Raw genomic sequence first — 27994 nt, 5'->3', positions numbered from 1 at the left:
TTCATGTCTCATCATTTTATCATTTCATCATAACTTTCATCATAACATTCATTTCATTCATTATGAAGCATCATTATTTCATCGTAACTTCCTTCATAACTTTTATTCATGAACATAAAACTTTACTCGATAACTTCATGCATGTCATAAATGATAAAAATCATACTTTCATATTGAACATAGGTTTCATGAATGAAACATAGACATGTACATGCATCACATAACGTAATCGATCCACGTAAGTCGTTCTTGTCGTTCTTGACTTAAAACTTGAAACGTTTTGCATAGAAACTCTTAAATATATTTTAGAAGCCTTAAAAGATCATAACCATGAATTTATGACCCTAAAATAAAATATAAAAATCATAAATTTCGAATGAAAGGGGCGCCCGCTCAACTTCTAGGCGCGGGCGCGCCTGACCTACGCAACTAGTTCATCTTTCTCGCTCCAAAACTCTATTATTAATTCAGAATCTGAAAAAGCGGTAAACATGAAAGTTGTAGATCTTGATATTGGATTTCGAATGCTGAAAACCTCACCTAAAATAGATTTTTCAGTAAAAAGTTATACTGATTCCCCCGAGATGTGTCACTGCCGGAAATTCAAAACATTTGACACACTTCAAGGCAATTTTGGTCAATCTTTCAAAATGATTTTGACAAAACTCAAAACATGAAAGTTGTAGATAAATAAGCTAGCTTTCAAATAGAATTGGCCTCATATCATTTGGATCACTATCCTAATTGTTATCCTCAAAATCATAACAAGTATCGGTATTTCGGTGTCACCGGACACAACTTTAACACTTTAACTTCAAACATATACTTCTTTTACCCAAAATCCTAACCTCATAAATCATCAAAACTCATTTTCTTGTAATTGAAAATGGATTAACTAACTTCAAAACACTAAAATATTAAATGATTTTGCTTCAAAACTTTTAAACCGTAACTACCATAAAAAATATTGCTTAACTTCTTCAAAATCTCAAAAATTCATTTTCTTTCAATTAAACATCATTTTCTCACCTTTAAAACTTCCAATAACATCATAATCTTCAAAAGAATCATTATTTTCTACACATCTATCAAAAACTTGTCAAGAACGACCACGCTTCACAATTTCAAAACTTCATAACTTGATACTCGTAATTTCATGCTTCTTCAAAATCATAAACCATTAAAACATGCACATAAACATACATTTTCATATAAAATAATTATAATCTTGAATGGGTTTCAAAACCTTAAAATACTTGTTGAAAAACTTGCCTTAACCGTATATGGAGTTTATCCGGATTCTTGGCAACGAGCTAACCTTAGCACAACCGGAATTCGAAATCTTGGACTTACCTCGGATGAAAGAATAGATGAACAAAATGAAGAACTAAAGGAGTGGAAAGGAAGGGGAAAAGTGACGTGCAAGGAAAAGCAATGAGGGAGAGGAGACAACACATTAAAGGAGTGGGGAATTGAAATTAAAGATGGGGTAGAGGAGTAGATAAGTGTGAAAGAGGGGAGTTAATACAATGCGTGTGTTGACTACATAAAACGTAGTCTGTCCAGAATATCCCAACTCAGAATAATAAAATTTTCTTCTTCCGATGAATAAAATAAAATGATACCAATATTATACTCAAAATACTCATAGAATTATTTTCTATGATCTCGTGCGTAGGCTAGTCTCGTTTTCTCAGTCCAAGATTAATTCAATCATGAAACAATTAAATTATTTAACAAGGCATAAAAATATATTAGCCATATATCTAACATCAATTAATTTAAATCATAACTTTACACTTCATAATTAAAGTGCACAAACTATTAAAATCATTTAGCACAATAAATAAATGTATATTTTTAAAATATGAATTATTCTCTTTTAAATCGTTTACACAACACATAAAATCATTTAATTAAAAATAACTTTTAAATCATAAATAATCAAATGAAATAGCTTAAAATTCATTTAAGATTTTTGAAATAAATCATGAATAGATTTATGGATTTTTCGGGTATTACAATCTACTCTCCTTAAAAAGAATTTCGTCCTCGAAATTCGAATGATCAATATTTAACAACTTAAGTTTTCATGAGTTTAACTCATACACTCCAACACTTACACATCTAGTTCCCAATTTCATTGTCTCATAAATCAACAATCTGCTGCGCACTCTGATAAAAATTTATCGTTCTTATTTGCAATTCTAATCTTATCAAATCAAAACATATCTGTTCGAATCTGCCACGAATCCGCTTGAAGATTTAATTCAGATCGAAACATATCTTTTCATGTCGGCCATGAATCTGCTTTAAGACTTAATTCAGATCACCAAAATCCTCAAAATCTTCAGACATGTGATTCCTACTCCCAACGCTAGCTAAAGGTCAAAGAAAACGGTAACAAAACGGCTTGTTTTCTTCTCTTTCACCGTATAAATATGATCACAAAACAAATTTCAATCACATTCAACTTACTCTTTCACACACAAGGTATTTCTCCAAGATCTCAAAGAAGAAGAAGATGGCATTTTTAATGTTATTCATTGAAACCATCATGATTATCCTTCTCATGTACCTTGTATTTACCGGTGAATATCCACCCCAACTTTTTTATTTGTTCTTACAAATGCTTGTACTCCTTGTCCTTCCATTATATTGTATTGTCGTAATAATAGAGCTTAATTAAACCCAATCAAATTCTCAAATTCATCTGTTAAAACTTAGCATTCACAGTATTAATTTTGAAAATAAGCTTGTTCCAGCAAACTTAACCTTGTAATACTCCAAAAGTAATTTCACATGTCAACAAATTTTCGTGTCACAGCTTAATTCTAAAGCATTTTTCTTATAGTCCAAAGAAACAATCACCGAGGACATTAGTTGTCATCGAATCTATTCTATACAACAAGAGTATTCCAACGGAAAATCAATAATCATCTTACATTCCTCATGGTGAAAGTATAACATCCTCAGAGAATAATCTTAACTGTAATGCCCAAGAAGGAATTTTTTTTTTTTCATCAATAAATCCCGTGCCCTCACAAAATCTTTTACAACAAAACGACAGCCGGATAATCCGGTGAGAATACAATTTTCAGTAAAAGAGACAAACATGCATATCAAATAATATATCGAAACAAGATATATATATATATATATATATATATATATATATATATATATATATATATATATATATACAAGACAAGCAATCCCAAAAGCATGTCTAAACTCAATTCAAATGCATACAATGCAATGCATGTCTTTAAAACTCTGGGATTATCAAGTCTGGATAATCACGAGGTAAAGGTTCTCTTCTCTTATTTGGGATCCCGAGGATAAAATATCACCAACTCACCGACTCTCCCGATCGAGGTGGACGGTGAATATTTTACTCCTCTAAACTCTGGGCACCTATAGGGAGTGTTTCTCGACAATTGGTAAAAATTTGCTAACCAACGTCACTCAACTATAGTCCACAGAACGTCTAACTCTTCTGGACCTCTCTTGCCCGTAAAACCAAGGTAATTGGCTCAATATGAATGCAATGCAAGTCAAAACTCATTCAAGTAAAACAAATATCATATAATTCAAGTAGCATGCAAGTATGTGATTTCTTTTGAGCACTCGAATTAATTCAAATTCGAGCTAATCGTCTCATTCATTCAATTGTCGTCTTCTTACCTTTCCAAGTTCTTCAAAGATTCAAATCTGAAAATAACAACAAACTTAATTAATATCGAATTGAATCAAAACAAGCCGAACAAGAAGTTAAATACTATACCGTCTTCAATCCTCGAAACGATTCAACTTCCAGTTCGTTCCAACCCCGAATCCTTTAATCAAACTCTGAAAAAGTTGAACATACGGATTCGATATAAATCTTCTAACTCAAATAAAACCCGGAAATCAAACCGAATAAACAACCGATAATCCAAAACTCGATTTCGATGGCATAACGACTATAAACGGTCAATCCAAAAATCAACAACATCATCAAACCACTCAAACCAATCCATATCATCTTCTAAACCAACCAAACAATCAAAATCCAACCAAAATCTAAAGACCCATTTCGAAATTAACCTCCAAAAATCATATAAAATCCAAACTTCATTCTTTTTCTGAACCGACTTCAAATACACGATCTATGCTAGCTCATGAACAACATACTCGAAGATTATAAAATCATGACAACTCAACAAAAATCAAAGTTCATGGATCGTAGCAAAACTTACGTCCAAACGAAGCTCTCGTTGCGGTGATCGTGAATCTCAACTCGAATCTGAAATCTGGCGGTCGGATTGAGCAAATCGGACGGAAGAAGAAGCTTGAAGAAGTGGCCATGGCTTTCTCGGCTTCAGTACGTACGAAAATGGAGAGGGAGGAGAAGGAAGGAGAGAGGAGTGAAGGGATGGTGATGGGTAGATATTATATATAACAAATAATATAATAATCTCCCTTGACTAGTCAACCGGTTTAATTGCAATTCGGTCCCTGAAACTCCAAATTCAATCAATTCAATCCCGGCTCAATTAATCTCCACTAATTCCAAAATAAATAATAATAAACTCTGATAACCACGAAATAATAAATTTCAGGGCCTTACAATATTTCTGTGCAAATTGAGTACGAAAGACTTCCCATGTAATCTTTTCACAAGAATCAGAAAGTGTTTCTGTCGTCGTTTCCCACCAAAGTTGCGCACGGTCTTTAAGTTGAAAAGGAACTAACTTCAGTCAAATTTCATCAGGATACTCTAGTCCATTAAACATATTGTTGAGACTTTTCAACCAACTAGCAGCTTTCTCACTCCCTTCATTGCCAAAGAACTTTTGAGGACGCAACTCCTGAAATTGAGAAATTATTAATCGTATTCCTCCCATTTTCTCTGTCAATTGAGCCACTGGATCAGCCTCAGCCTGAATCGAATTTCCTTTGTCAGGATTTACCCGTGGCTGTTGTTCCACCTCTAATTCCACATTCTTCGGAGGCTGAACAGCTGGTCGACCACGTCTTCCCCTGACAATATCATCAAGATTTCTAATATTTTCTGCTGCAGACTCTTCTACAACTTCCTTCCCTTTTCTACCTCTTCCTCCTGGTGCCATTCTACAAGACACAAGGATTTAAATACAGGCAGAAAGAATGTAACGAACAGAAAACTATGATAGGAACTCAGAGTTCTAAAGAAAATTCATAAACTAAGTTCTAAAGCCAAGAACTACTGGTTCTATCAGATAATTTCAAATAATCAACACAACAAGTAAGTCACGTAAGAACAAGTAGTCACACACATACGCAACCATTTTGTTAGTGTCTAAACTCGAGTGTCCTAGACTCTAATTCGAGCATATCCCAGTTTATGCTTTGATAACAAATGAAAGGGCCCGTGTCCTGATTTAATATTTAATGATCAAACAACCAGGATTAATTAATGTAAACAGCAAAAACGAGTTAAAAATTTGCGTTTTGGGCCTATAGAAAATTCGGCATGACCTATTCGTAAATAGGACATCCCAAAAACCTGTACAACACAACCAGCAATATATATTCGAAAATAGAGTCACAACTCCAATTCACAAACCTATAGCCGCACTGGCCAGGACTAAACACATGCAGAGCCGGCAAGGCTCGATCACACAAATACCAATTCAAAACAAAGTCCAAAACTATCGATACAGATACACAGGGCATCACCCCGGCAAATATAAAACTCGCTAAACTGATATATACATATATCTGGGAACATGACTCCAAGCTCGACTCACTGGGTACCACTAGATGACGCTCCATCAGATGCGTCAAATCCCCTAAATAACCTGCTATGGAATCACAAACAACCACATCATAAAAAGAAAATAGGGGTCGGACCCCAGTACGACGAACTATAAAAATTACGACAAATATAACTAACATGAATAAAATCAAGTACAATGCAATGAAATGCAATGTAATGCGTGACAGGTATCAATAGAATAAGGGATACCACATGGAGTCCAAATGCAACGTATCACAATAATCTCAGTGGCCACCCGTGCCAGGAACACAGCAGACCTCGAATCATCACTGCTAATCCACACACGTAGCATCGAGGGCGACAGGAGCTACCCGTCCGGCCTCATGCTATCATCAGGAGTGTCGTACGTAGCATCGGAGGGCGACAGGAGCTACCTGTCCGTGCCTCATGCTATCTCAGGAGTGCACTAAACAATGTCACTCGCTCCATGATGACTCAATACATCTCAAGAGATCAATAGTAATCAAAGGAGTCAAGGCTCAACGTGCTATGAAAAATTATAAATGAATGAATGCAATCATATAATCCACATAAGCACATAAAGCACATTATCACTCATTACAAAATACTTAATATCATTACATGCCATTATAGGCGTCGTAATATAAAAAGCTCATACGTACCTCAATCAACACTTAATTTACCACAGAAATATCTCAAGTATTTCTCGGATATTCCAATCCCAAATTTTCAGAATCTATAATTCCAGACAAATTGCTCATAAATCCTGAAATTAATATATAACAATTCTAACACATCTAAAAATCCAAACAACGATTTAAGCAACTCTAAACTTCGAAAATCTCAATTAAAATAATCTGTAAATTCGAAATAATGGCCGAATAATTTCTGAAAAACATCGAATACCTTCAAACGACTCCGATATAGTACCTACAACCAATACTAAATCAAATATCAATTATCGAAAGTCAATCGAATCGAAATTCCCAAAATTCGAAACCTTAACTACTGAAAATACCTCAAAGCTTGGAATTAAATGTCTAAACAACTAACATAATCTTCCCCTAAACTCCGGCGACGATCGGCGGCGGCAAACGGCGGCGACTGGTGCGACGGGTTTCTGGGAATCTCAATAAAAATATGAAATATAGGTACCAAAAGATAGCTCTCGTCGAGAGGATTCCGAAACTATATTTATTTTTTAAATCCGGCCAAAAACGAAGAAGATACGGAGATTTGAAGCGATGAAGAAAATTTTAAAAAAAGAAGAAGAAAACGGATGCAGACGTTGAAGAATCTGGAGGAGAGAGAAAACCGAGGAAAATAGATATACCATATATTGTATGTATATCCATGTTATTAGATATATATTGGTTTAATGTGTGTTTTATTTTATTCATTCGGGGTTAAAACTTGACCCGGTTTGAGTTATTTCAACTCTTGTGTGCTATATAAATTAAATATGCATTTTAATATCGTCTATAAACCGATATTTAGTAATACATATTTTTAACACACGAATTAATTAATATAATAAAATCGGGTCCTTAAATTGCAAATACTTTATAAGTTTCCTCAAGCAAATGATAATAAAATAAGATCCAACTGGGTATAATTTCTCAAATATATACAAGTTTTACAATATAATTCATTGATTTTATTAAGATTTTAATATTAGATATTAATTAGTCGGTCTCGTGAAAATTTTTATAAGTTTCAATTCCGATTTATGAGAAAGGTGACTAATATTATATATATATATATATATATATATATATATATATATATATTCCTTCTATTCTTAAATATAATAATTGACCTTTTCAAGATTTAATAACACATTTTTGGCGGCACTTTTGATATTTTTGATCCCATGAAATTTAATTAATAATTATTATATGATCACATGCATCTTTAGCCTCTAATATTTATACATGCACGACGGAAAATTTACACATGCGATATATACACATACATACGTATATAGACAAACGCAACACTACACGCATTGCAAAATCACATGCTTTATATTTGATATTTGAAATGTCAAAAAAATAATGGAATTTTAAAATTTGTCCTCTTTTATTTTGGTGCTCAACATTGTAAAGAGATGATGTGATTCACAATTTTGAGAATGTGGAATGCTTGGTGTACCCACCACCAAAAATTGTATGCGGGTATATATATATATATATATATATATATATATATATATATATATATATGCACCCGCATTATAAAACAATTCTGATTGCCTTGAAATTTTTACAGTAAAATTGTTTCGAAAAATGCGAATCCAACGATGTATCATATTATACCAATTTCAATCTCGATGATTGGAATCGTGAAGATGGCCGAAAATTGGGTGAAATTTATAATTTCCGGTCATCTTCACGATTCCGGCCACCGAGATTGAAATTGATATCATATGATACTTCGTTGGATTCGCATTTTCGAGACGATCTTAACGTGAAAATTTCAAGTCAATCGGAGTTATTTTGGACACGGGTGCACACGGTGCGGGGATCAAGACTATTCTATTGGATGTGATAAAGATGTGATAAATTATAGTTCCAATAGAATAGTGTCATATCATTTATGGGCATGGTAGTGGACATGATAGGTGAGCACTTGAAAAAACTCTATATATGTATATATAATTTTTGTATTATGCATCTTAATTAGTGTGTATGATTTTTGTGAGCGATCAGTAAAACCCATCAGATTTTAGTGGATTTTTTTTTTCAAAAAAATGAAATACTAAAACCCACTGATCGCTCAGAAAAATCCAGTACGTATTTAGGGTGCATGATATTAAAACAATATATATATATATATATATATAAATATATATATATATACTTTACAATTTATTCAATATCATGTATATATATCAAATTTACTTTCAAAAAAATGTATATATATTAAATAAAATATAATCGTGTTCCTTTAACATGATAAGATAGAAGTGATTTATAAAAGAGAAAGATAATTCCAAGAATATTCCCATGAATCAAATGTAAGTAAAATGAATGGTTTTGAATTCAATTTCATCGTTTTCAAGTGACATCGAAAGGAGCATCTAACAACTCAATAAACCCTGGTACTGATCTTTATGCCCATCACTTGGTGCACAAATTGTTTATGCCACAAATAGCATTCACAAAGCCATGCTTTCGATTTTTTCACTCAATTAGGCCAGGCAAAATATCATCCCAAAATCCACGGGGAATAAAATTTTAATTTTAAATATTCTTATATAGATACGGTTGTTTGATAAGCTGTGTAATAATTTTTGTTATATATGTTTTTTAGTGAATGATTTATTTGAAAATAAACTTTTTACAATAAATTAGGTTTATGTATCTTGTTTCCGTATATTTATTTATATTACCTGCTAGTAGTTATTGAAATATATCTCTAAAATAATTCAAGTGATTATTTAAATTATGATAAAATTGTATTATAACACCAATTGTTTGCCACATTACTAAAAGTTATAGCTGATTCTAATTGTGCAACTGATCAAATTTTTTAAATCATACTGAAAGGAAAATATGTCTTGGAGATAAGACATAAATTCTATTCAATTGTTTTCCTTTTAATTAATATTTATGTACATAAGTACATGTTTTGCCTTTCTTGTATTCGATATTATCTTAAATTAAAAAATAATAATCTTTTATTTAAGTAATATTGATATATGATTTGATTAATTGAAGATTTGTTTCCATTTTTACAGGACTCTATCTAAAGGAAATAAATCATTTTACTTATTTTAAGCGTGAAGAAGGAGCAGAAGTGTGGAGAGTAGAGAGAGCGTACAAAGCAAGATTAGAGAAAAAAATCATACACGTGAAGAGTATAGAAGAAAAAGGAGAAACTGATTCCAAAATTCAGAGACCAAGCGTTTGAAGATCTAAATCTCCGGTTGAAGAATTCCAGCCACTGTCATCGTGAATACTATCTGACGAAGAGACTTCAAACTCTTCCCTGTGGCTTTGTTTCTTCCTTTTACTACACCTCTGATTTTCCTATACTACTTTCATAGTATTTAGGGTGTAGTTTTAATATCTCGATTGGTTGAGATATTTGTTTGTTTAGTTTACACTCCATAGTTTTCGTTTTCAATCCTTGATTGAATTTAGAGTGTTGTTAAGATTTCTCAAAGTGTTGAGAATCTAACTTTGGTAGGTTTACTAGGATTGGTTTTTGTAATTGAATATTACTTTGTCCTAGTAATAATTTTTGTCATGAGGCATCGCACAAGTCTTTGTACTTGTGCACAATAATTTTTGTGTTATTATTTCCGCTGCGTAATTATGCTTAATTGATAATAATTTTTTGTAAATTCTGATCTATTTGAATATAATTATTTAATTTGTTTTGAATGATGTTGTACCTTGATGTTCCTGACATCGTAGGACAACATTAAAGTATCTGTCTTTATATGTTTTTGTCAATGACATGCGAAGATAATTCTTACAAGTGGCGTCAGAGGCAACTTTTGATACACTAAGAGCTGATTCTGGTTGTTTTATCTTACAGGTACATTATGGAAGTACAAGACTCTCACAAGGATCTTGTGCAAATGTCGCAAGAAGTTAATGAAATAGACCTATGTGAAGAATCTACATTTCTGATTGCGAAAAAATTTGACAGCTACTTGAAAAAAATCAAATATTATATAAAAAGTGAGCAAAAATCCAAATCTTTGGTTGTGCCTACACCTTTGAAGACTCAAAAAACTTCTATCCCTCAAGGAAAGAACAATTTGAGATCGAGAAAAGGAGTGACTAAATTTTTAAGTGACGATGATATTGATGAAGATCATGAGTCTATTGAGAAAGAAAATCAGACATCACTTTCACTTACTGCTCTTGTAAAGAGAAAATCATTGCTACAAGTCAATCCTAATGTTGTTACCTCTGACATGGCAACATCAGGCCACAACATCAGACGGTATGCATCTAATTCCTTGTGTTTGAATGCTGTTTTTCTTAACAATTCCAGTGTTCAGGAGGATGACGAAGATGAGGAAGAACAAGAAGATTCTGATATCAAAGAATGCACAACAATAACCACGGCCATTCTCGTGAGAACTCATCTTCAAATCAATCCTCACGAAGTGTCTACTAGGAAAGCAATCTCAGAACTCTGCTATAAGAATGTTAATCTAAAGTTTTTGTGTCTAAATGCTGTTGAAGATACACACAGGAAAAATGAAGAAACACCTACTGAGGACATGAGAACTCATCTTCAAATCAATCCTCACGAAGTGTCTACTAGGAAAGCAATCTCAGAACTCTGCTATAAGAATGTTAATCTAAAGTTTTTGTGTCTAAATGCTGTTGAAGATACACACAGGAAAAATGAAGAAACACCTACTGAGGAAATTGTTCAAACCATGTATGAAGAACTCTATGCAGATTGGGTGAAAAGAAATCAAGAAAACTGTGTCTTGACCAAAGAAAATGCTGAGATGAAAAGTGCTTTGGCCAAACTTGAAGTTGCTCTAACAAAAAAGGACATAGAACTCTGCACTGTGAAGGATGAATTGGCAAAAGCAAATCAAACTTTGACAAAATATAATTCCAGTTCAAACAAACTCTCGGAATTATTGATGACTGGAAAAATTGATAAAGCTGGATTGGGTTTCGAAGAAAGCACATTTGAAGTTGGTGAATCTTCGCACACTATTTCGAGACCTACAGTGTTTGTAAAAGAAACTAATTGCTCACCATCTTTCAAAGAAGGATCTCCTGTTAAAATCACTCCAAAACAGGTATGTACTCAAAATCAAAAAGGTAGTAGACCTATTTTTATATGTCATTATTGTCATAAACCAGGACACATAAGGCTTCATTGCTTCAAACTGAAGAAAGATTTCATGAAGTGGTATGCTAAGTCGATGTTGCCCTGTGATGTTGGCAACATTAGCCACAACAACAACCACAACACTGCAAAGAAACAATCCTCTGGTAAAAGGTTCTGGGTACCTAAGGTGAAACTCAAATGTTTTGTCATTTATACCTCATTGAAAACTGACTCTGCAGGTGCTTGGTATTTTGATAGTGGCAGTTCTTGTCACATGACTGGATCAAAGGAGTTTCTCACTGATTATGTGGATCAAAGGAGTGGATGTTTGACCTATGGTGGAGGTGCAAAAGAAAATATTGTTGGAAAAGGAACTTTAAATGTGAAAGGATTTCCAGAGCTTCACAATGTGCTTCATGTTGAAGGATTGAATTCAAATTTAATTAGCATTAGCCAACTTTGTGATGATAACCTATTTGTGAAATTTGATAAAAATTCATGTGAGGTGTTTGATGAAGCTAATGTTTGCGTTATGACAGGTACTAGGTCAACCGATAATTTCTACAAAATTGGTGAAAAACACGGCTGTAGAAGCTCTAAGGTAAGCGAATTGGATTTATGGCAACATAAGCTAGGATATGCAAACTTCAAATCCTTGAAGAATCTGGGTAAGTTTGAAGTTGTACGAGAAATGGAAAGCCATGGTGATATCAAAGAAAAGAGAGCAGAAGATGACTTTCAAAACTTGATGAATGAACAACTGGACACTCCCTGTGTTATCCCCGATGTTACCAACATCAATGACACAACATCAGATTTCCAGTTGACTCAATCTGAATAAAGTCAGTCTGATGAAAAGATACATACTGATGTGGAAGAAAATTCTCAGATTCAGAAAGTTCATCTCACATCTCAGGTAATTGGTAACTTACTGGAAAATGTGAGAACCCAAAATAAAGAAAAAGTGGACTATCAAAAGATAATCGGGTTAGTGTGCAATGCTTCTGTGTTTTCCAGGTAATGTATTCCAATTTTGTGTCTTTCATTGAAGCCAAAAATATGAGTGAAGTCTTAAAAGATGAGTTTTTGGTGAATGATATGCATGAAAAACTTGAGCAATTTTTTAGAAATGGTGTATGGTATCTTGTATCACCTTCTGCTCATGGAAATGTGATTGGTACTAAATGGAATTTCAAAATCAAAACTGATGAGTTGAGGAATAGTGTTGGAAATAATACTCGTTTAGTTGCTCAAGGGTACACTTAAGTTGAAGGGGTAGAGTTTGATGAAACTTTTGCTCTTGTTGCTCGTATTGAATCTGTTCGATTATTGCTTTTTATTGCTTGTTATATGGGTCTTAAACTGTATAAAATGGATGTGAAAAATGTTTTTCTTAACGGTATTTTGCATGAACATGTTTATGTCAAACAACCTAAGGGTTTTGAAGACCCTAAGCATTTGGATAATGTCCACAAATTGAAGAAGGCTCTATATGGACTCAAGCAAGTTCTTTGTGCATGGTATGGTAGATTGACAGAATATTTGTTGAGAATTGACTTCAAAAGAGGTGAAAAGGATAAAACTCTCTTTATTCAAAAGCTCAAAGGTGATATCTTGATTTGTCAAATCTATGTGGATGATTTACTATTTTGTGCTTCATCTCAAAATTATGTTGATCACTTTGTTGCATGCATGGAATCTAATTTTGAAATGAGCATGGTAGGAGAGATGAATTATTTTCTTGGAATTCAAGTCAATCAAATGTCTGATGGTATTTTATTGTCTCAAAGTAAGTATGCTAAGTATCTTGTGAAAAAATTCTGTGGTGATAATCTGAAGCATACAAAAACACCAATTGGATCAAGTGAAAAACTGTCCAAAGATGTTGTTGGGGACAGTGTTGACAACACCATGTACCACAACATCATAGACAGACTTTTATATTTGACTGCTTGCCGCACTGATATCATTTTTAGCTTTTATTTATGCGCTAAGTATCAGTCTGATCCTAGAGTCTTACATCTCAAAGCGGTAAAAATAATTTTGAAATATGTAGCAGTTGGAAGTCGTTGTTCTCAATTTTTGTGGATGAATCAAATGGTGAATGACTATGAGTTTAAGAGTGAAACTTCAACTATATATTGTGATAATTCTAGTGCGATTAATATCTTAAAAAACCCAGTACAACACCCCCGCACTAAACACATTGATACAAAAAACATCACTTTATCCTTGATTTGGTTGAAAAAGATTTGATTCATATGGAATTCATCGGTACTGACAATAAACTAGCTGACATATTCACGAAAGTATTGAATTTTGAGAGATTTTCCAACCTTAGGAAGTCTCTTGGCATGCATTCACTTTGATCACTCACTGATGTTGCTCCGTGACGTTGCTAACATCATGAGACAACATCAAACATGCATGTGCATCTTTATAATTTTAGGCATCTTGCATTTCATTCATGCACTTTGTTCAGTGTCTTGTTTGCTATGTTCTGGTCATTAACTGGTTTATCAGTAGTTTTTTTATTTAAAATATTTTGTAACACACGAAGCCAAGTTGATTGCTCACTTATGTCACCAAGTAGTTGAGGAATGTTTGTGTATTTCATGATCTTGTTCCATGTGAAACGTGACTTAGAAAAATTTTATATGTGAGCTGAAAAGAGAGTGTTGACGCAATTGTCTAACACATCAAATTTCGGAAGAAAATGGAAAAAGCTACCTAAGAGAGTCCTATGAAGACCGTTATCTCAGTGTGCAGGCTACCACTTCTGTATCAATAACCAAAAAATCTGGCTAATTAAGTGTGGAAAAATTTTTGATTTTGTTTTGAAAAACTACTGTGTTCCCAGGAGATGTTTCCAACATCAGATGCAAACATCACACTTGTAAACATATCTCATGCATTGATACTGCATTCTTGATATTCTACACTCTGTTTTAGACATTCTTAGGTCATGCATTTGCATTATTTCGTGAATAAATAAACTGGTGAAATTGTTTCGTATTTTTTGGATGAAATATGGTGAAAATCAAATTAACCATAAATTTATCCTTTGGGATTTGAATTTCAGTGGTGTTACATGCGGTGTGGAGTTTTTATTTTTGGGATATATCAGATATTGATTTAACTAGATTATTGCCTTGTATATTGAGTTTTCAAGTTTTCAAAAATTTCAAAACTCACTAATCTCTTTGACCGTTACAGTGTGATGATTGAGAGCATTGCAATTTTACTGGCTAATGGATCTTTTACTGTGTCTTTGACTCTTCAAATTGAAACGTTAGAGCTTAATATTGATACTTATTCTGATCATTTGCATCGTTGTTCTCATAGTATCTCTCCTTGTTCTATTTCTATGTGAATTATTATTTCTTTTATAATCTCACTCACAATTGCAGGAAACAAGTTTGATCAAGATTTTTTCTGGAGATGATTTTTAAGATGAGGATTTGAGATCGTTGCTCACCCAGAACCCTCAGTTGGTGGTGTTTCTTCCTCTGTTGCTAAGGAAGATTAATCGGAGAATGATAAATCTTCACAATCTCCTGTCGCTGCCACTTTTGCTGAATTGGATCCTGCTGAATTTGAGATGTCATTGGTTCATTTTGTTTGGTAAAATTGAAGAAATAAAGTGGAGAACCCTCGAAGAATACTGTGCCTGAATCTGATGATAAGCCCATGTCGAGTTGGCTCTGGTGCTGATAACAGGCCCTCCAAGTCCACAAACTCATCCAGCTCCTCCTCTGATTCCTCTTTTGCTGCTAATGGGTCAGAATCTTCTTCTGAGGACACTGAGATATATGATGTTACTACAGACGATGTTTCCAGCACCGATGGTGACAACATCGACGTAACAGATGGGTATGATCTTTTGGACTTTTTCTTTGAAAATTTCGACTATGTTGAAGCAGCTTCTCTCTGGGAACTTTATGAAACTCATGAGCTTTGTCCTGGAAATAATGTGGACAAAAAGTCTTTTGAGAATCACAACTTGGACTCCTTTCTAGTGGATCATGGTTTGTACTCCACTGTTTCCTCCGTGACTTTACACTGTGCCTATAGTAATTGAATTCTATTGAACCTTGACCTCCGCTATTTGTGAGAAAGACTCCGCAAATTTTGGGAGCCTATGTTCGAGTTCATCTTCATCTAAACAATCTGCTTCATTAGATGTTGCTGCAGATGATGTTTCCAACACTGATAGTGAAAACATTGAAGCAGATGATGAATTTTGTTCGTGTAGAAGATGAACCACTTTCTGTTGAGGGGGAGACTGTCAAGATCTATCCTACTTTTCTCAAGGGTAATTTGAAGATTGATCAATCTTGGAAGGGTAGACCTCTGCATACTGATGTTATGCTTGATGTTGCCAACATCAAGGCACCAACATCAGAATTTGTGCAACTTTCACTTGTCTACCTGGAGTTCCAAATCATGTTTGCTGAGTACCAGATCTTTAATGCTCAATCTCTCATTACTCACTACATTTATTAGGTCGCTAATTACAAGCTTCTCCTTGAAATTGTCATTCATGGACAAAAAGGGGGAGATGATGTAGATGATGTTGGGTTTGCTATGTTGAGGTTGCTAAACAAGAAGCTGGACCGACAATCTGGCACAACTCAGAATGATGAAGAATAATCTTAGGCTTGCTCTGATTAATTGAAAACTTCTTAATGTTTGTTCTCTGCTCATTATTGTTTCATTGTTGATGTTATTCCTCCCATGTTGTCCACATCTGGTGACAACACCATGAACTGATATGATCAAATTTAGGGGGAGTCTAAGTTGTCTAGCTCAGGAGGAGCAACTGATAATTATTAATATGCTTTGTTTTGTCCAAAAAGCAAAAAGTTAGAGATTGAAAGGAAAATATGTCTTGGAGATAAGAAATAAATTCTATTCAATTGTTTTCTTTTTAATTAATATTTATCTACATGTTTTGCCTTTCTTGTAATATTCGATATTATCTTTAATTAAAAGATAATAATCTTTTATTTAAGTAATATTGGTATATGATTTGATCATGCTTACTTTTTAATTGAAGATTTGTTTCCATCTTTACAGGACTCTATCTAAAGGAAATAAATCATTCTACTTATTTTAAGCGTGAAGAAGGAGCAGAAGTGTGGAGAGTGGAGAGAGTGTACAAAGCAAGATTAGAGAAAAAGATCATACACGTGAAGAGTATAGAAGAAAAAGGAAAAACTGATTCCAAAATTCGGAGACCAAGCGTTTGAAGATCTAAATCTCCGGTTGAAGAATTCCAGCCACGGTCATCGTGAATACTATCTGACGAAGAGACTTCAAACTCTTTCCTGTGGCTTTGTTTCTTCCTTTTACTACACCTCTGATTTTCCTATACTACTTTCATAGTATTTAGGGTGTATTTTTAATATCTCGATTGGTTGAGATATTTGTTTGTTTAGTTTATACTCCATAGTTTTCATTTTCAATCTTTGATTGAATTTAGAGTGTTGTTAAGATTTCTCAAAGTGTTGAGAATCTAACTTTGATAGGTTTACTAGGATTGGTTTTTGTAATTGAATATTACTTTGTCCTAGTAATAATTTTTGTCATGAGGCATCGCACAAGTCTTTGTACTTGTGCACAATAATTTTTGTGTTATTATTTTCGCTGCGTAATTATGCTTAATTGATAATAATTTTTCGTAAATTCTGATCTATTTGAATATAATTATTTAATTTGTTTTGAATGATGTTGTACCTTGATGTTCCTGACATCGTATGACAACATTAAAGTATCTGTCTTTATATGTTTTTGTCAATGACCTGCGAAGATAATTCTTACACATACAGTATCCCAACCAACATGTTTACATTGCTCCATTAAACAAGAACAATTATTACACCCGCAATAAATCAAAATTAATGTTATTGCCAAGTTCCTGAAAAGTATGACCCCCTTTTATATATATATATATATATATATATATAAATACATACATTCATACATATATAATTGTACATACATACATATATATAGTGTGTACAATTATACCACACAAAATTGTGCAAGGACGGGAAAGAGTAGGACAAATATTTGCGTGAATTCAATGGGCTTTTTTCACATAATTTAACTACTATGGGCCTTCGATTTCATTAAATGGGCTTCGGTACATTGTTTTATGGGGCCCTTTATGTTCTATCTCTATGTGGACTTAAACCCAATCTAAAATTAGGCCTTGATTGTTTTAGCCTTTTAGGCAATCGATAATCATAGGGTATTTACACCTCATTTATGAGTTATATATGTTGATGACCAATTAATTTAATAATCATTTTGATGGATTATTTTTTCCATCACGCAAAATAACTTACGTAATAATCATATATTGCGCATGATTATAGATATATATGGATATTTTTAAATAATATATTGATACTTTAATTATGAGTTTTAATTTAATTCAACGGAAAATTATTACAAATCGATTGCATTTCCACTCGAAGTAAATATATTCACGCACAAGTACTTAACGTGTTTGTGTGCATAAAATATATATAGTGATGGAAATTAAATAATTCATGCTGCATGGTATGGCTGGTCAAACTATTTTAAAAACCCTACTAATCGATCGAATCAAATCGAATCACGTCGTTATTTTGATCGTTTTGAATAAATTGTGTTGTCAAAATTTTTTTTCTAATCACATTGCAATCGATGGTGTGGACTGTGGAGTCAATTTGAAGTAAAAATTGCATTGCACCGCATCATAATTTTCTAATAATGATATACTACAAACTTGTTCATGATTTTAACACTATTATAGGAAGAGGTACCCAATCTCATTAACTCGGTCTAAACACAAGAAAATTAATTTTGATTTTAAAAGTTATTTTCATCCTCTAAATATGCTAAAATAAATTGTTGTCTTACCTATAATATTGTTCTTGTTGAACTCATACTCCTTTCAAGTCAATTAACTATGACATTTTAGTTTAGTACATTATATAACCATGAAAATTTTATCACAACTATCATTCTTATAATTTTGTTATTTACGTCTTTATTTCCACTTCTCATTCTCTCTTTTTAAAATATAATAACCACTTACTCGTCCAAAACCAACCGACGTCGTTTAAAAGCGTACATTAAATTTTAATTAATAACCCGCAATTTAGAAAAAAACTTCCAAACTGAATCGCATTCGGTTTGAATTTTTTGCCGCTCAAACTACACCATGATCACCCTTACACACCGTCTGTCGTTGCGACGTGGGCATATACAAAAATATAAGGACGATGATATAAGTAGATGTTTTACTGTATCGAGTTACAATAGCGATAATTTTATTAAGAAATCCGAGAATTATCACGTGTCTGAAGATCAATGTAAATTAAAAAATTGTGAAAATTACGTATAATATATCGAAGTTAACTCGTATACATCTCAAAGTGACAGATATTATCCGAAAAATTAACTACTTTGAAAGGTGAACTCACACATGAACAATTAGCTTAAAACAAGGCTAAAACTTGTTCTAACATGCTTGTAGTGAAATTTGACTAGTATGTGAATCAACAAATTTACAAGGAAAATTGGGTAATTAATAATTATAAATCATTTCTCACAGACACAGATGAGATCCAACGTTAATATTAAAGACAGAGCAGCGCCAGTGTGGCACCTTTTCCCGCATATCCCTCTGTGCAGTGCTCTCTCTCTAAAACCTGCCTTAATTTTTCTTCAAGAGAAAATATATTTAATAAAAAAATCATCTTTTCATTAAAAATCCCTATATAAATACGAAATCTGTAAATCCCAGAATAGTAAAATTCTTCTTTCTGTAAGTAATACTTTTTCTCTGCAAATCCGTCAATCTCTCTCTCTTGATGTGCAATTTTGCGAATCGCTTCCGCCATTTCTGAACCCGAGTCTTTCTCGTTCTATGTGTACATATAGGCACAAGGGAAATGGAGAACGGTGATAATAATAATGGGCCAGCAGCAGTTTCATTGAATACTTTGAACATTGAGCCGCATTTGCCGCAAGAAGAAGGAGAGCCTTTGTCTTTAGATCAAGACCAAAGAGTTTATTTAGTCCCATTCAGGTATGCACGTTTAAATGCGCTGGCTCAAAATTGATTTAGTTTTTTTTTTTTGGAGGAAATGTGTGGGGGTTAATCTGATTCGGAGAAGGGAAAAGGTGAAATGATTTTTGAATTTTTTTTCTTGAAAGAAGGTGACTGTTATTTTTACTGATTCAGCAAGAATTTGGACCAGTTTTCAGAAACTTGAAAGGGCAAGAAGTAAAAGAACAGAAGTGTTTTGTTGGATTTGTTTGTTTGTTCTCAATAAAGGGTTTGATTTGTTTCTTGGATTTCTGTTTGATGGTTGGATTAATAATCTCGTGGGTACTGTTTGGATTAGTTATTTTGATTTTTAGTTTTTTTTTGGTAGTTAATCCTTTTTCTGTTGATTTAATTGCACCACTGAGAATATTTATTCTCGCTTTGGTTGATGATAGAGTACGAGCTAGTTGTGATAGCTGATCGTAGGTGAAATTTTTGAAGAAACTTAGATTGTGTTGGCTCACTTTTGCTGTCACAGAATGTGCTAGTATGATGCTATGAACTGATTATTTTACAATAGCATGGTCTCGAGGTTTCTTAATTGATTTTCTGTTGTTTTCTTGATTGCATTTGGGTTTGTTTCAGATGGTGGAAGGAGGCACAAGACCCTTCTTCATCAGATTTAAAAGTGGGAATCCCGTATATAGCATCCCCTGCCTCATCTTATGGCGGTGCAATGAAGATATTGAACAATATATTTTATTCAGATATAGCATTTAACCTTAAGAAAGAGGACCCTTCATTGTCGCGCAGTGTGGAAAATGGAGAAGTCGGGGTATCTGGCAGGGACTATGCTTTGGTCCCTGGCGAAATGTGGCTACAGACACTTAAATGGTCAGTAACTTTCCAGAAATACTCCTAGGTTTATATGTTATTTCAGTTTTTTGACTTTCTTCATGTGAATCCAGTTGTGCACGAGACAGGCTAGAATTTGGCGTGTATCACGATTAAGTTTTGCTGTTTTGTGTTTGTGAAGGATTCCTGCATTAATATAGTGCTTTCTTCTTGCCTAACATTCTTTGTCAACTGCTTGGCATATGATCATTAATTTCCATACTATGCACATGGAAATCATATCGGTTTCACTTCATGCGGGTTGTGGGTTTATATTTAATAAAATTTTCCTTTTGTCGGCATGAGTCCTTATGGAATTAAACGAAGTGACTTTATTTCAATGACCCTTTTTTACCTGTCCAGGCATAGTGATTCGAGAAGTTCATCACAGAACATCAAATGCTCATCAGCCGTAGAAGAAGATATGTCAGATATCTATCCTCTACAACTAAGGCTTTCTGTTCAGAGAGAATCCAATGCGTTTTCTGTCAAAATAAGCAAAAAGGTTTATAGACATTCGAACACTATACTTGTGAAAAAAAATATGACAGAGCTCACACAAATGGCAAATATAGTTATAATAATTGTAAAAATACACTTATAGAGAAATCACATTTTTGAGTTATCTTGCTTGAACTTAAAATGAATCAAGATTCTGTTAGAAGCCATGAACCAGGGATTTTTGTCTGGAACCGATTACTGAAATGGAAACATAACTAAAAAACTAGAGCAGGAAGGAATAGAGACGCAATAAATGATTTTCTATATCCGATTTTTATGCATTGTTTATCATGGCCCTAATCTCAATTGAACATTTCTATAATTGCAGCATGATCATGCAACAAGCATTTGGAAGTCTGGTCATTACTATGTTTTATCTTTTTTTTTAAAAAATAAAATAAAATAAATTAAGCAAGAGATCATTTCTGGATTAGATTCTGAGATTAGTTTTCTTTCAGTTATCCTTCTGATTTTTTCCGTATGCAGTTAATGACTTAATGTGACATTCGTATTGTAAAACTTTTAACATGTTAATTGAGTTTAAAAAATGATTTATCGTATTGGCATAATCTTACCCTAATGCTGCATTAATTTGTCGAGATAAATAATCTCTTATTCTTAGCAGCCCACGTGTACAATCCATTTCTCTCAACTACCGGAGATTTGAAATTAATTTTCCACCTAATTAATATTCGTTTCTTTTAATTTTAAGTTTCCCTTTTGCCTTAATTACAGGATAATTTGGTTGAATGCTTCAGAAGAGCCTGCAAGATATTCAATGTAGATACTGATCCTGTAAGTGCATTTTATTGCCTTTCAAATTTCTCATTGACTGTTGTAGCTATACATTTTCTTGGGGTTAACGGTTGGCCATATGTGCAGTTATGGGTTTGGGATTTTTCAGGGCAGACAACATTGCTTTTCCTGAACGACAAAAACAAGATCTCAAAAGAGTCTCAGAAGCAGGCAGACCAGGATGTGAGTAGCGGATCTTGCTTACTTTTTAATCTGAGATAAAAGAGAATACATTTGTTGAAGTTCTCTTTGACGTGAAATTTTTCGCATTCAACGTCATGCAAATAGTTCGTGACTTTGGTACATGACCAGTCCCTATCCCCAAACAAACTAGGAAAAAAGGGAAAATGAATGAGGACATACTAAATTCTCTGTAATTTTCGTCTTGCTTCAGTAACTATCGGGTAGACAATAATCTATGGTGCACTTACTATTGGTGAGGCATCTTATGTTCTTTCACCTGCTCTCACATTTTTATTTTGTTTTTCTTTCTTATTTTGACTTTTCTTGTGGGGAGATGGTTATGTCCAATATTGGATATATAAGCAGTAATTGCAAATTTAAAAGTTACTCGTAGTCTAGCATGGAATTTTTATCTCAGGTGATCCTTTTTGTTCGTGTACCTCTTACATTTATAGTCTGTATGTCTCCATGAAATTTTATTTATTTATTTATTTTTATTTGTCTTTACAGTCAAAACTGATGTGGTATGGTGACAATACATACCTTTGAAAACTGATTTCTTGAATTTTCCGTCTATATCTTGATGCTTAACTCCTGCAGTCCTGCTACTTTTTCATGTTCATTAACTTCTTTTTCTGTTGATTTATGTAGCTTCTCCTTGAGTTGCAAGTTTATGGTCTGTCAGATTCTGTCAGAAATAGAGGAGTTAAAAAAGAAGAGTTGGCACCATATACTAATGGTACTTCTAATTTGATGAATGGGAGTGCTATCAACAACAGTTATAGTTCTACTCGCCATTCCTCTACTATTTTCGGAAGTTCCTTTGAAGCTGGCTCTTTGGGATTGACTGGATTGCAAAACCTGGGGAATACTTGTTTCATGAACAGTTCTCTTCAGTGTCTAGCTCACACACCAAAACTTGTTGACTACTTTCTTGGGGATTATAGGAGAGAAATAAACTCGGAGAACCCATTGGGCATGAATGTATGTTCTCTTTGGTGTTAGAACCTCATTATAAACGAATTTTTTCCCTTTTCCGATTAATATTTATTGTTCAATTGAACATTATTGTCTGTTAGTCAGTGACGTTTCCAGATAAAACATGCTTACACAATCATCCTTTGAGTTTTCACTTCTGATTTTCGGAATCATTTAAGTTGGTGATTCTCCAGTTGTAATAGTTGTGTGACATATCTTTTTTTATGTGTATGTGATGCTGAGATTGTGCTTGCTTTCCATATTCATGACTTGTGATAAATAAATCTATATCTATTAAAACTTTAATATAATTGCTTTTGAATAGGGTGAGATTGCTTCAGCTTTTGGAGATCTGCTGAAGAAATTGTGGACTCCTGGAGCAACACCTGTGACTCCAAGAACATTCAAATTGAAGCTTGCTCATTTTGCTCCTCAATTTAGTGGTTTTAATCAGCATGATTCTCAAGTTTGTATTATTCTCCTGTTAACATTTAAAATTATATCTTATTCCGGTTGTCTGAACTATCTCAAGCTCTAATTCCATTAAAGTGGGAGGAATATAATATTTTCACTTCACTTGGTTACTACTGTAGGAGCTCCTAGCATTTCTTTTGGATGGACTCCATGAAGATTTGAATCGCGTGAAGTGCAAACCCTATGTTGAAGCTAAGGATTCTGATGGTCGACCAGATGAAGAAGTGGCTGATGAATATTGGAAGAATCATCTGGCTCGCAATGATTCTATAATTGTTGATTTGTGCCAAGTACGTGTGTTTAATTCAGTGGTTTTCATTTCCGTGTTGCTTTTGCTTTTTTATTTATATTTATACTTTTGCTTTCTCTATTTTTTTTGGACCATTTCCTTTTCATTTGAAAACCAAGGAAAGTAAATATCTTGAACGCAGAGTATTCATTATTAATCTCTCTTATTTGTGAAGTACTGATACAAGAATGATATTATGATCTTGAGCCGAAATTATATGCTTATTCTGTTTTTGAGTTTCAGTAATCATGAATCCAGTGAATTCTCATTAAAGATCAATGGCCTTAAATATTCAAATCATGCTACATTTTTCGGATTATTTGTATAACTTTGAAAACTATATTTTTCACCGCACTGCTTTTGACCTTCTCTTCTTAGAGATTGACAGAGGAATGTCTGGTAACTGTTTGGTCTTTATGGTTGCCTTCTCTAGCCTTGCTTAACTTCCCGCTGACTGTTGCCATCTCAGGGTCAATATCGATCAACATTAGTATGCCCAATTTGTAGAAAGGTGTCTGTTACTTTTGATCCATTCATGTATCTGTCGTTACCACTGCCATCGACAACGATTCGGACAATGACATTGACGATTGTAAAAACTGATGGCAATACGCTGCCATCCTCATTTACTGTTTCTGTACCCAAGAATGGAAAGCTTGAAGATTTAATTCAGTCTTTAAGTGCAGCATGTTCTTTGGGGGTTGACGAGACACTTTTGGTTGCTGAGGTAACAGCAGTTATCACACTATTTTAGATTTATTTTTACCCTTCAGGCGATTTTATTATTATTTCTCCTTTTTATACTTCTTACAATTCAAGCTCTAAGATCTACAAACTGTTTCACAGATATATAACAACCGTATAATACGATTTCTAGAGGAGCCTACTGATTCATTATCTTTAATTAGAGATGGTGATCAACTAATAGCATATAGGCTGTCAAAGGATGCTAAGGAAGTTCCTCTGATTGTGTTTATGCACCAGAAAATAGAAGAGTAAGTCCAAAACTGCATGATTCTTTGTCTGTATTTTGCCATGTATAGTATATTACACGCGTCCGCAAAAAGTTTGTGCTTGATTTAGTGGAATCAACAATACAGAATAGTTCTATTCAGCAATTAAACACCATCTTCTGCTGGTAACTAGCCAATCTAATATCTGTATCATTTCGTGATTTCTATGATAATGACTTGCTCAGCATCTATAGAGCATCGGTCATTTCATCAATGGATGAATAATAAGAGGTCATATGTTAGCTTTAACAAAAATAAATTTTGTGCGTGCCATGCTGGGATTTCGGTGGAACTCAACCTATTTATTCCACAGAAAGAATACATAAGATCATTAGCAGGTTGAGCTTGAAATTGTATGCGGATCATAATTTAGTTGGCAGGTACGGACATCAAAGATTGTTTAACCGAGATGCCTTGTGGTTTTTTGGATTACAGTGGTTGCTCAACTGGTTGTAAATGGTGGATGGAATATCTTCTAGAAATAGCATTAGCCTGGAAAATCTTGTTACATGTATTATTTTCCCAAGTCATTTTTGTTAAGATGATTGATGACAAGCATAAAAGATTCAAATTGTAAGTAATATTCCTTTTTTAGTCTATTGTTTAATTCTGCATGCAACAGAAACTGAAAGTGAACGAATACTCTCATCAGTGACTTTAATTGTCAGGGTATCCTCATTTTATAATACTAATACACATATCTAAGGATGCTGCATGTATATATGCAGTTGGATATACTCGTTTTTTGGTTTGCAACTTTATGACCATCTATTGGCAAAGACGAGTTTTATTTTATAATTTCTACATAGTTGGTGCAAATGAGTTTTTAATCATCCATGTTCTAATTTTTCTTTTTGCTCGGGATTTGAACATTAAGGAATCTAAATGTAAACTTAGCTGAGTCCACCTGGTCGTTTGGTGTTATATTTTTTTGGAAGCCAGTAATTCATCTGGACATCACACAACAATGTCTTGATGAACCTTATATGCCAGTTAATATATGATGCCATACATGGAGATTATTGTCATTGCTAGGTTTTGACCTGGCTGCATAATCCCTTGCAAGGAATGTGTTTTGTGGATTTTCTTATACTTTTTAGTTGGTAAAGTTGTTTGCCATGGAAAAAAGTGTTGCTTCTGCGATATTTATCGTCCGGCTGTACCATGCTTTTTAATTTAAGCTGTTTAATTAATATTTATTGCAGGAGATTTGTTTTCGGGAAACTGTCCACAAGTGGGAGGGCATTTGGATTCCCTCTTGTAGTACGCCAAGCCATCACCACTGGATCTGAAATCTTTGAACTGTATACAAAGTTACTTGCTCCATTCTTGGTCCCAGATAAAGAATCTATTGATAATTATTGCAGCACAGACAACAATGCTGCTGAGGTGGAAGTGGAGGATAATAAAAATCCTAGACTAACCGAACCCCCTGAGACAGCTAGTGCAGAAGAGCCTGATTCATCGTGTGGTAACAAGTTTCAGTTTTACTTAACCGATGAAAAGGGAATAGAAAGAGACTCAGAGATTACAATGGAAGAGCCGGTGAATCTGAAGGCCATGCCCACACGATTGAATGTGCTTGCATGTTGGTCAGAGTCAACGGCCAAGCATTATAACGTTCAGCCTCTTAGCTTGTTGCCTGAAGTTTTCAAATCTGGTTTCTTTACGAAAAGACCACAAGAGTCTATCTCTCTGTTTAAATGTCTTGAAGCATTTCTCAAGGAGGAGCCTCTAGGACCTGAAGATATGTGGTCAGTGAGCTATTCTGGTTTCCTTTTTTTTTTTTAATTTTTTTATTTATCCTTTTTTATCCACCACTTACTTGATAGATTACATTGTGAGCATATCTTGTTAATAAGGTGAATATGAAGAATCATATCATACTTTAAGATAGTCTTTCTGCAAATTCTACCCTGTTGGTATCAGTTATCATTATGACTCTTAGCTGGTAGTGGCTCTGTATGTTAGCTACCTCGAAGAAGCACATATAAAGAAACTAGAGATTTGTTGTAATATCTGATGGATTTTGCCGAAGATCCATAAATAGTACTTCATAAATTGCTTAAGGTTGATCAATTAGTGTGATCTAAGTTGATCTTTCTTGTCCTCATTAATTGATATGTGCATTCTAGTATCAACATATTTTCCTCTCTCTAATTTATGCCAGCTTAGTAAGTATTTGTGTCTGTTACTTAGTATTCACTCATTATTTTTCTAATCTGCCATTTGCCCTTTTAGGTACTGCCCGGTGTGTAAAAAACATTGTCAAGCTAGTAAAAAATTAGATCTCTGGAGACTGCCAGAAATTTTGGTGATTCATTTGAAAAGATTCTCCTACAGCCAGTATCTGAAGAACAAATTGGAAACCTTTGTCGATTTCCCCATCCATGACCTTGATATGTCTGATTATATAGATCAGAAGGGTGGGCAAGCTTCAAACCGTTACGTTCTCTATGCTATTAGTAATCATTATGGAAGTATGGGAGGTGGTCACTACACGGCGTTTGTCCATGTAAGTGTACCTTCATTGTTTGATTATTTTTATTTTTTGTTTTGTTTTTGCACTTTATCTCAGAAAAAAAGAGGTTTACTTTTAGTTTCATATTCAGGAAATGAGAAATCAAATCCAAAAAACGAGTCCAAACATAGCATCTTCAAAAGTACTAGATTTAGCAAATCATGTTGTGGCAGTGCATATATGCTAGTTTCATCTAATTTTCTGAGCATGTTCTAACTATTCTGTAAATATCAGCATGGTGGTGATCGGTGGTACGACTTTGACGACAGCCATGTGTCTCCCATCTCCGAGGACAAGATCAAGACTTCGGCTGCGTACGTGTTATTTTACAGAAGGGTCGAAGAAGACATTAACTTGAGAGGACTATGACTTGCTAACTTGAAGAGGATTCTCATCAAAACTACAACCATCTATGGTTTTACATTCTTTTGTTCTTGAATCTCATTTATATTTGTTGTATTTGGCCGTGTTTCTCAAGATTGGGAAAATGGAAGTTAGTGTAGAGAGAAATAGGTGGCAAAAGGGCATCATATAATAGTGAAACTACATATTTGGGGATAGGATCATATTAAGACATATATTTATGTTACAACCATCTTCTGCTGTGAAAAGGACAGAAGAAAGATAGGAATGATTGATTGGTTGGGAGTTCAAGGGGTTTTTTTCCCCACATTATTATTATTACATTTGGGAACCAATTGGACGACACAAGCCATAA

The 27994-nt window shown here is 33.8% G+C and overlaps 1 protein-coding gene across 2 annotated transcripts; it reads left to right on the top strand.

Annotated features, from left to right (window-relative positions):
* Positions 1 to 19249: 19249 nt before the first annotated feature.
* LOC140887178 (ubiquitin carboxyl-terminal hydrolase 8) lies at positions 19250 to 27974 on the top strand. 2 transcript variants are annotated; one of them, XM_073294253.1, is made up of 14 exons: positions 19250 to 19403; positions 19520 to 19667; positions 20274 to 20522; positions 20886 to 21027; positions 21759 to 21818; positions 21906 to 22001; positions 22653 to 22985; positions 23305 to 23445; positions 23573 to 23743; positions 24212 to 24469; positions 24589 to 24737; positions 25961 to 26509; positions 26997 to 27270; positions 27511 to 27974. In XM_073294253.1, the coding sequence occupies exons 2-14, from the start codon at positions 19531 to 19533 to the stop codon at positions 27643 to 27645; spliced, it is 2694 nt and encodes an 897-aa protein (XP_073150354.1). In that variant the 5' UTR covers positions 19250 to 19403; positions 19520 to 19530; the 3' UTR covers positions 27646 to 27974. The 2 variants fall into 2 exon arrangements, with proteins under 2 accessions (XP_073150354.1, XP_073150353.1); XM_073294252.1 differs by lacking the exon at positions 19250 to 19403 and having other exon boundaries at positions 19412 to 19667.
* Positions 27975 to 27994: the final 20 nt, after the last annotated feature.

The sequence above is a fragment of the Henckelia pumila genome, chromosome 3 (genome assembly GCF_033568475.1).
Source record: "Henckelia pumila isolate YLH828 chromosome 3, ASM3356847v2, whole genome shotgun sequence".
Classification (NCBI taxonomy): Eukaryota; Viridiplantae; Streptophyta; class Magnoliopsida; order Lamiales; family Gesneriaceae; genus Henckelia; species Henckelia pumila.
This window is presented reverse-complemented; position numbering and strand designations above follow the sequence as displayed.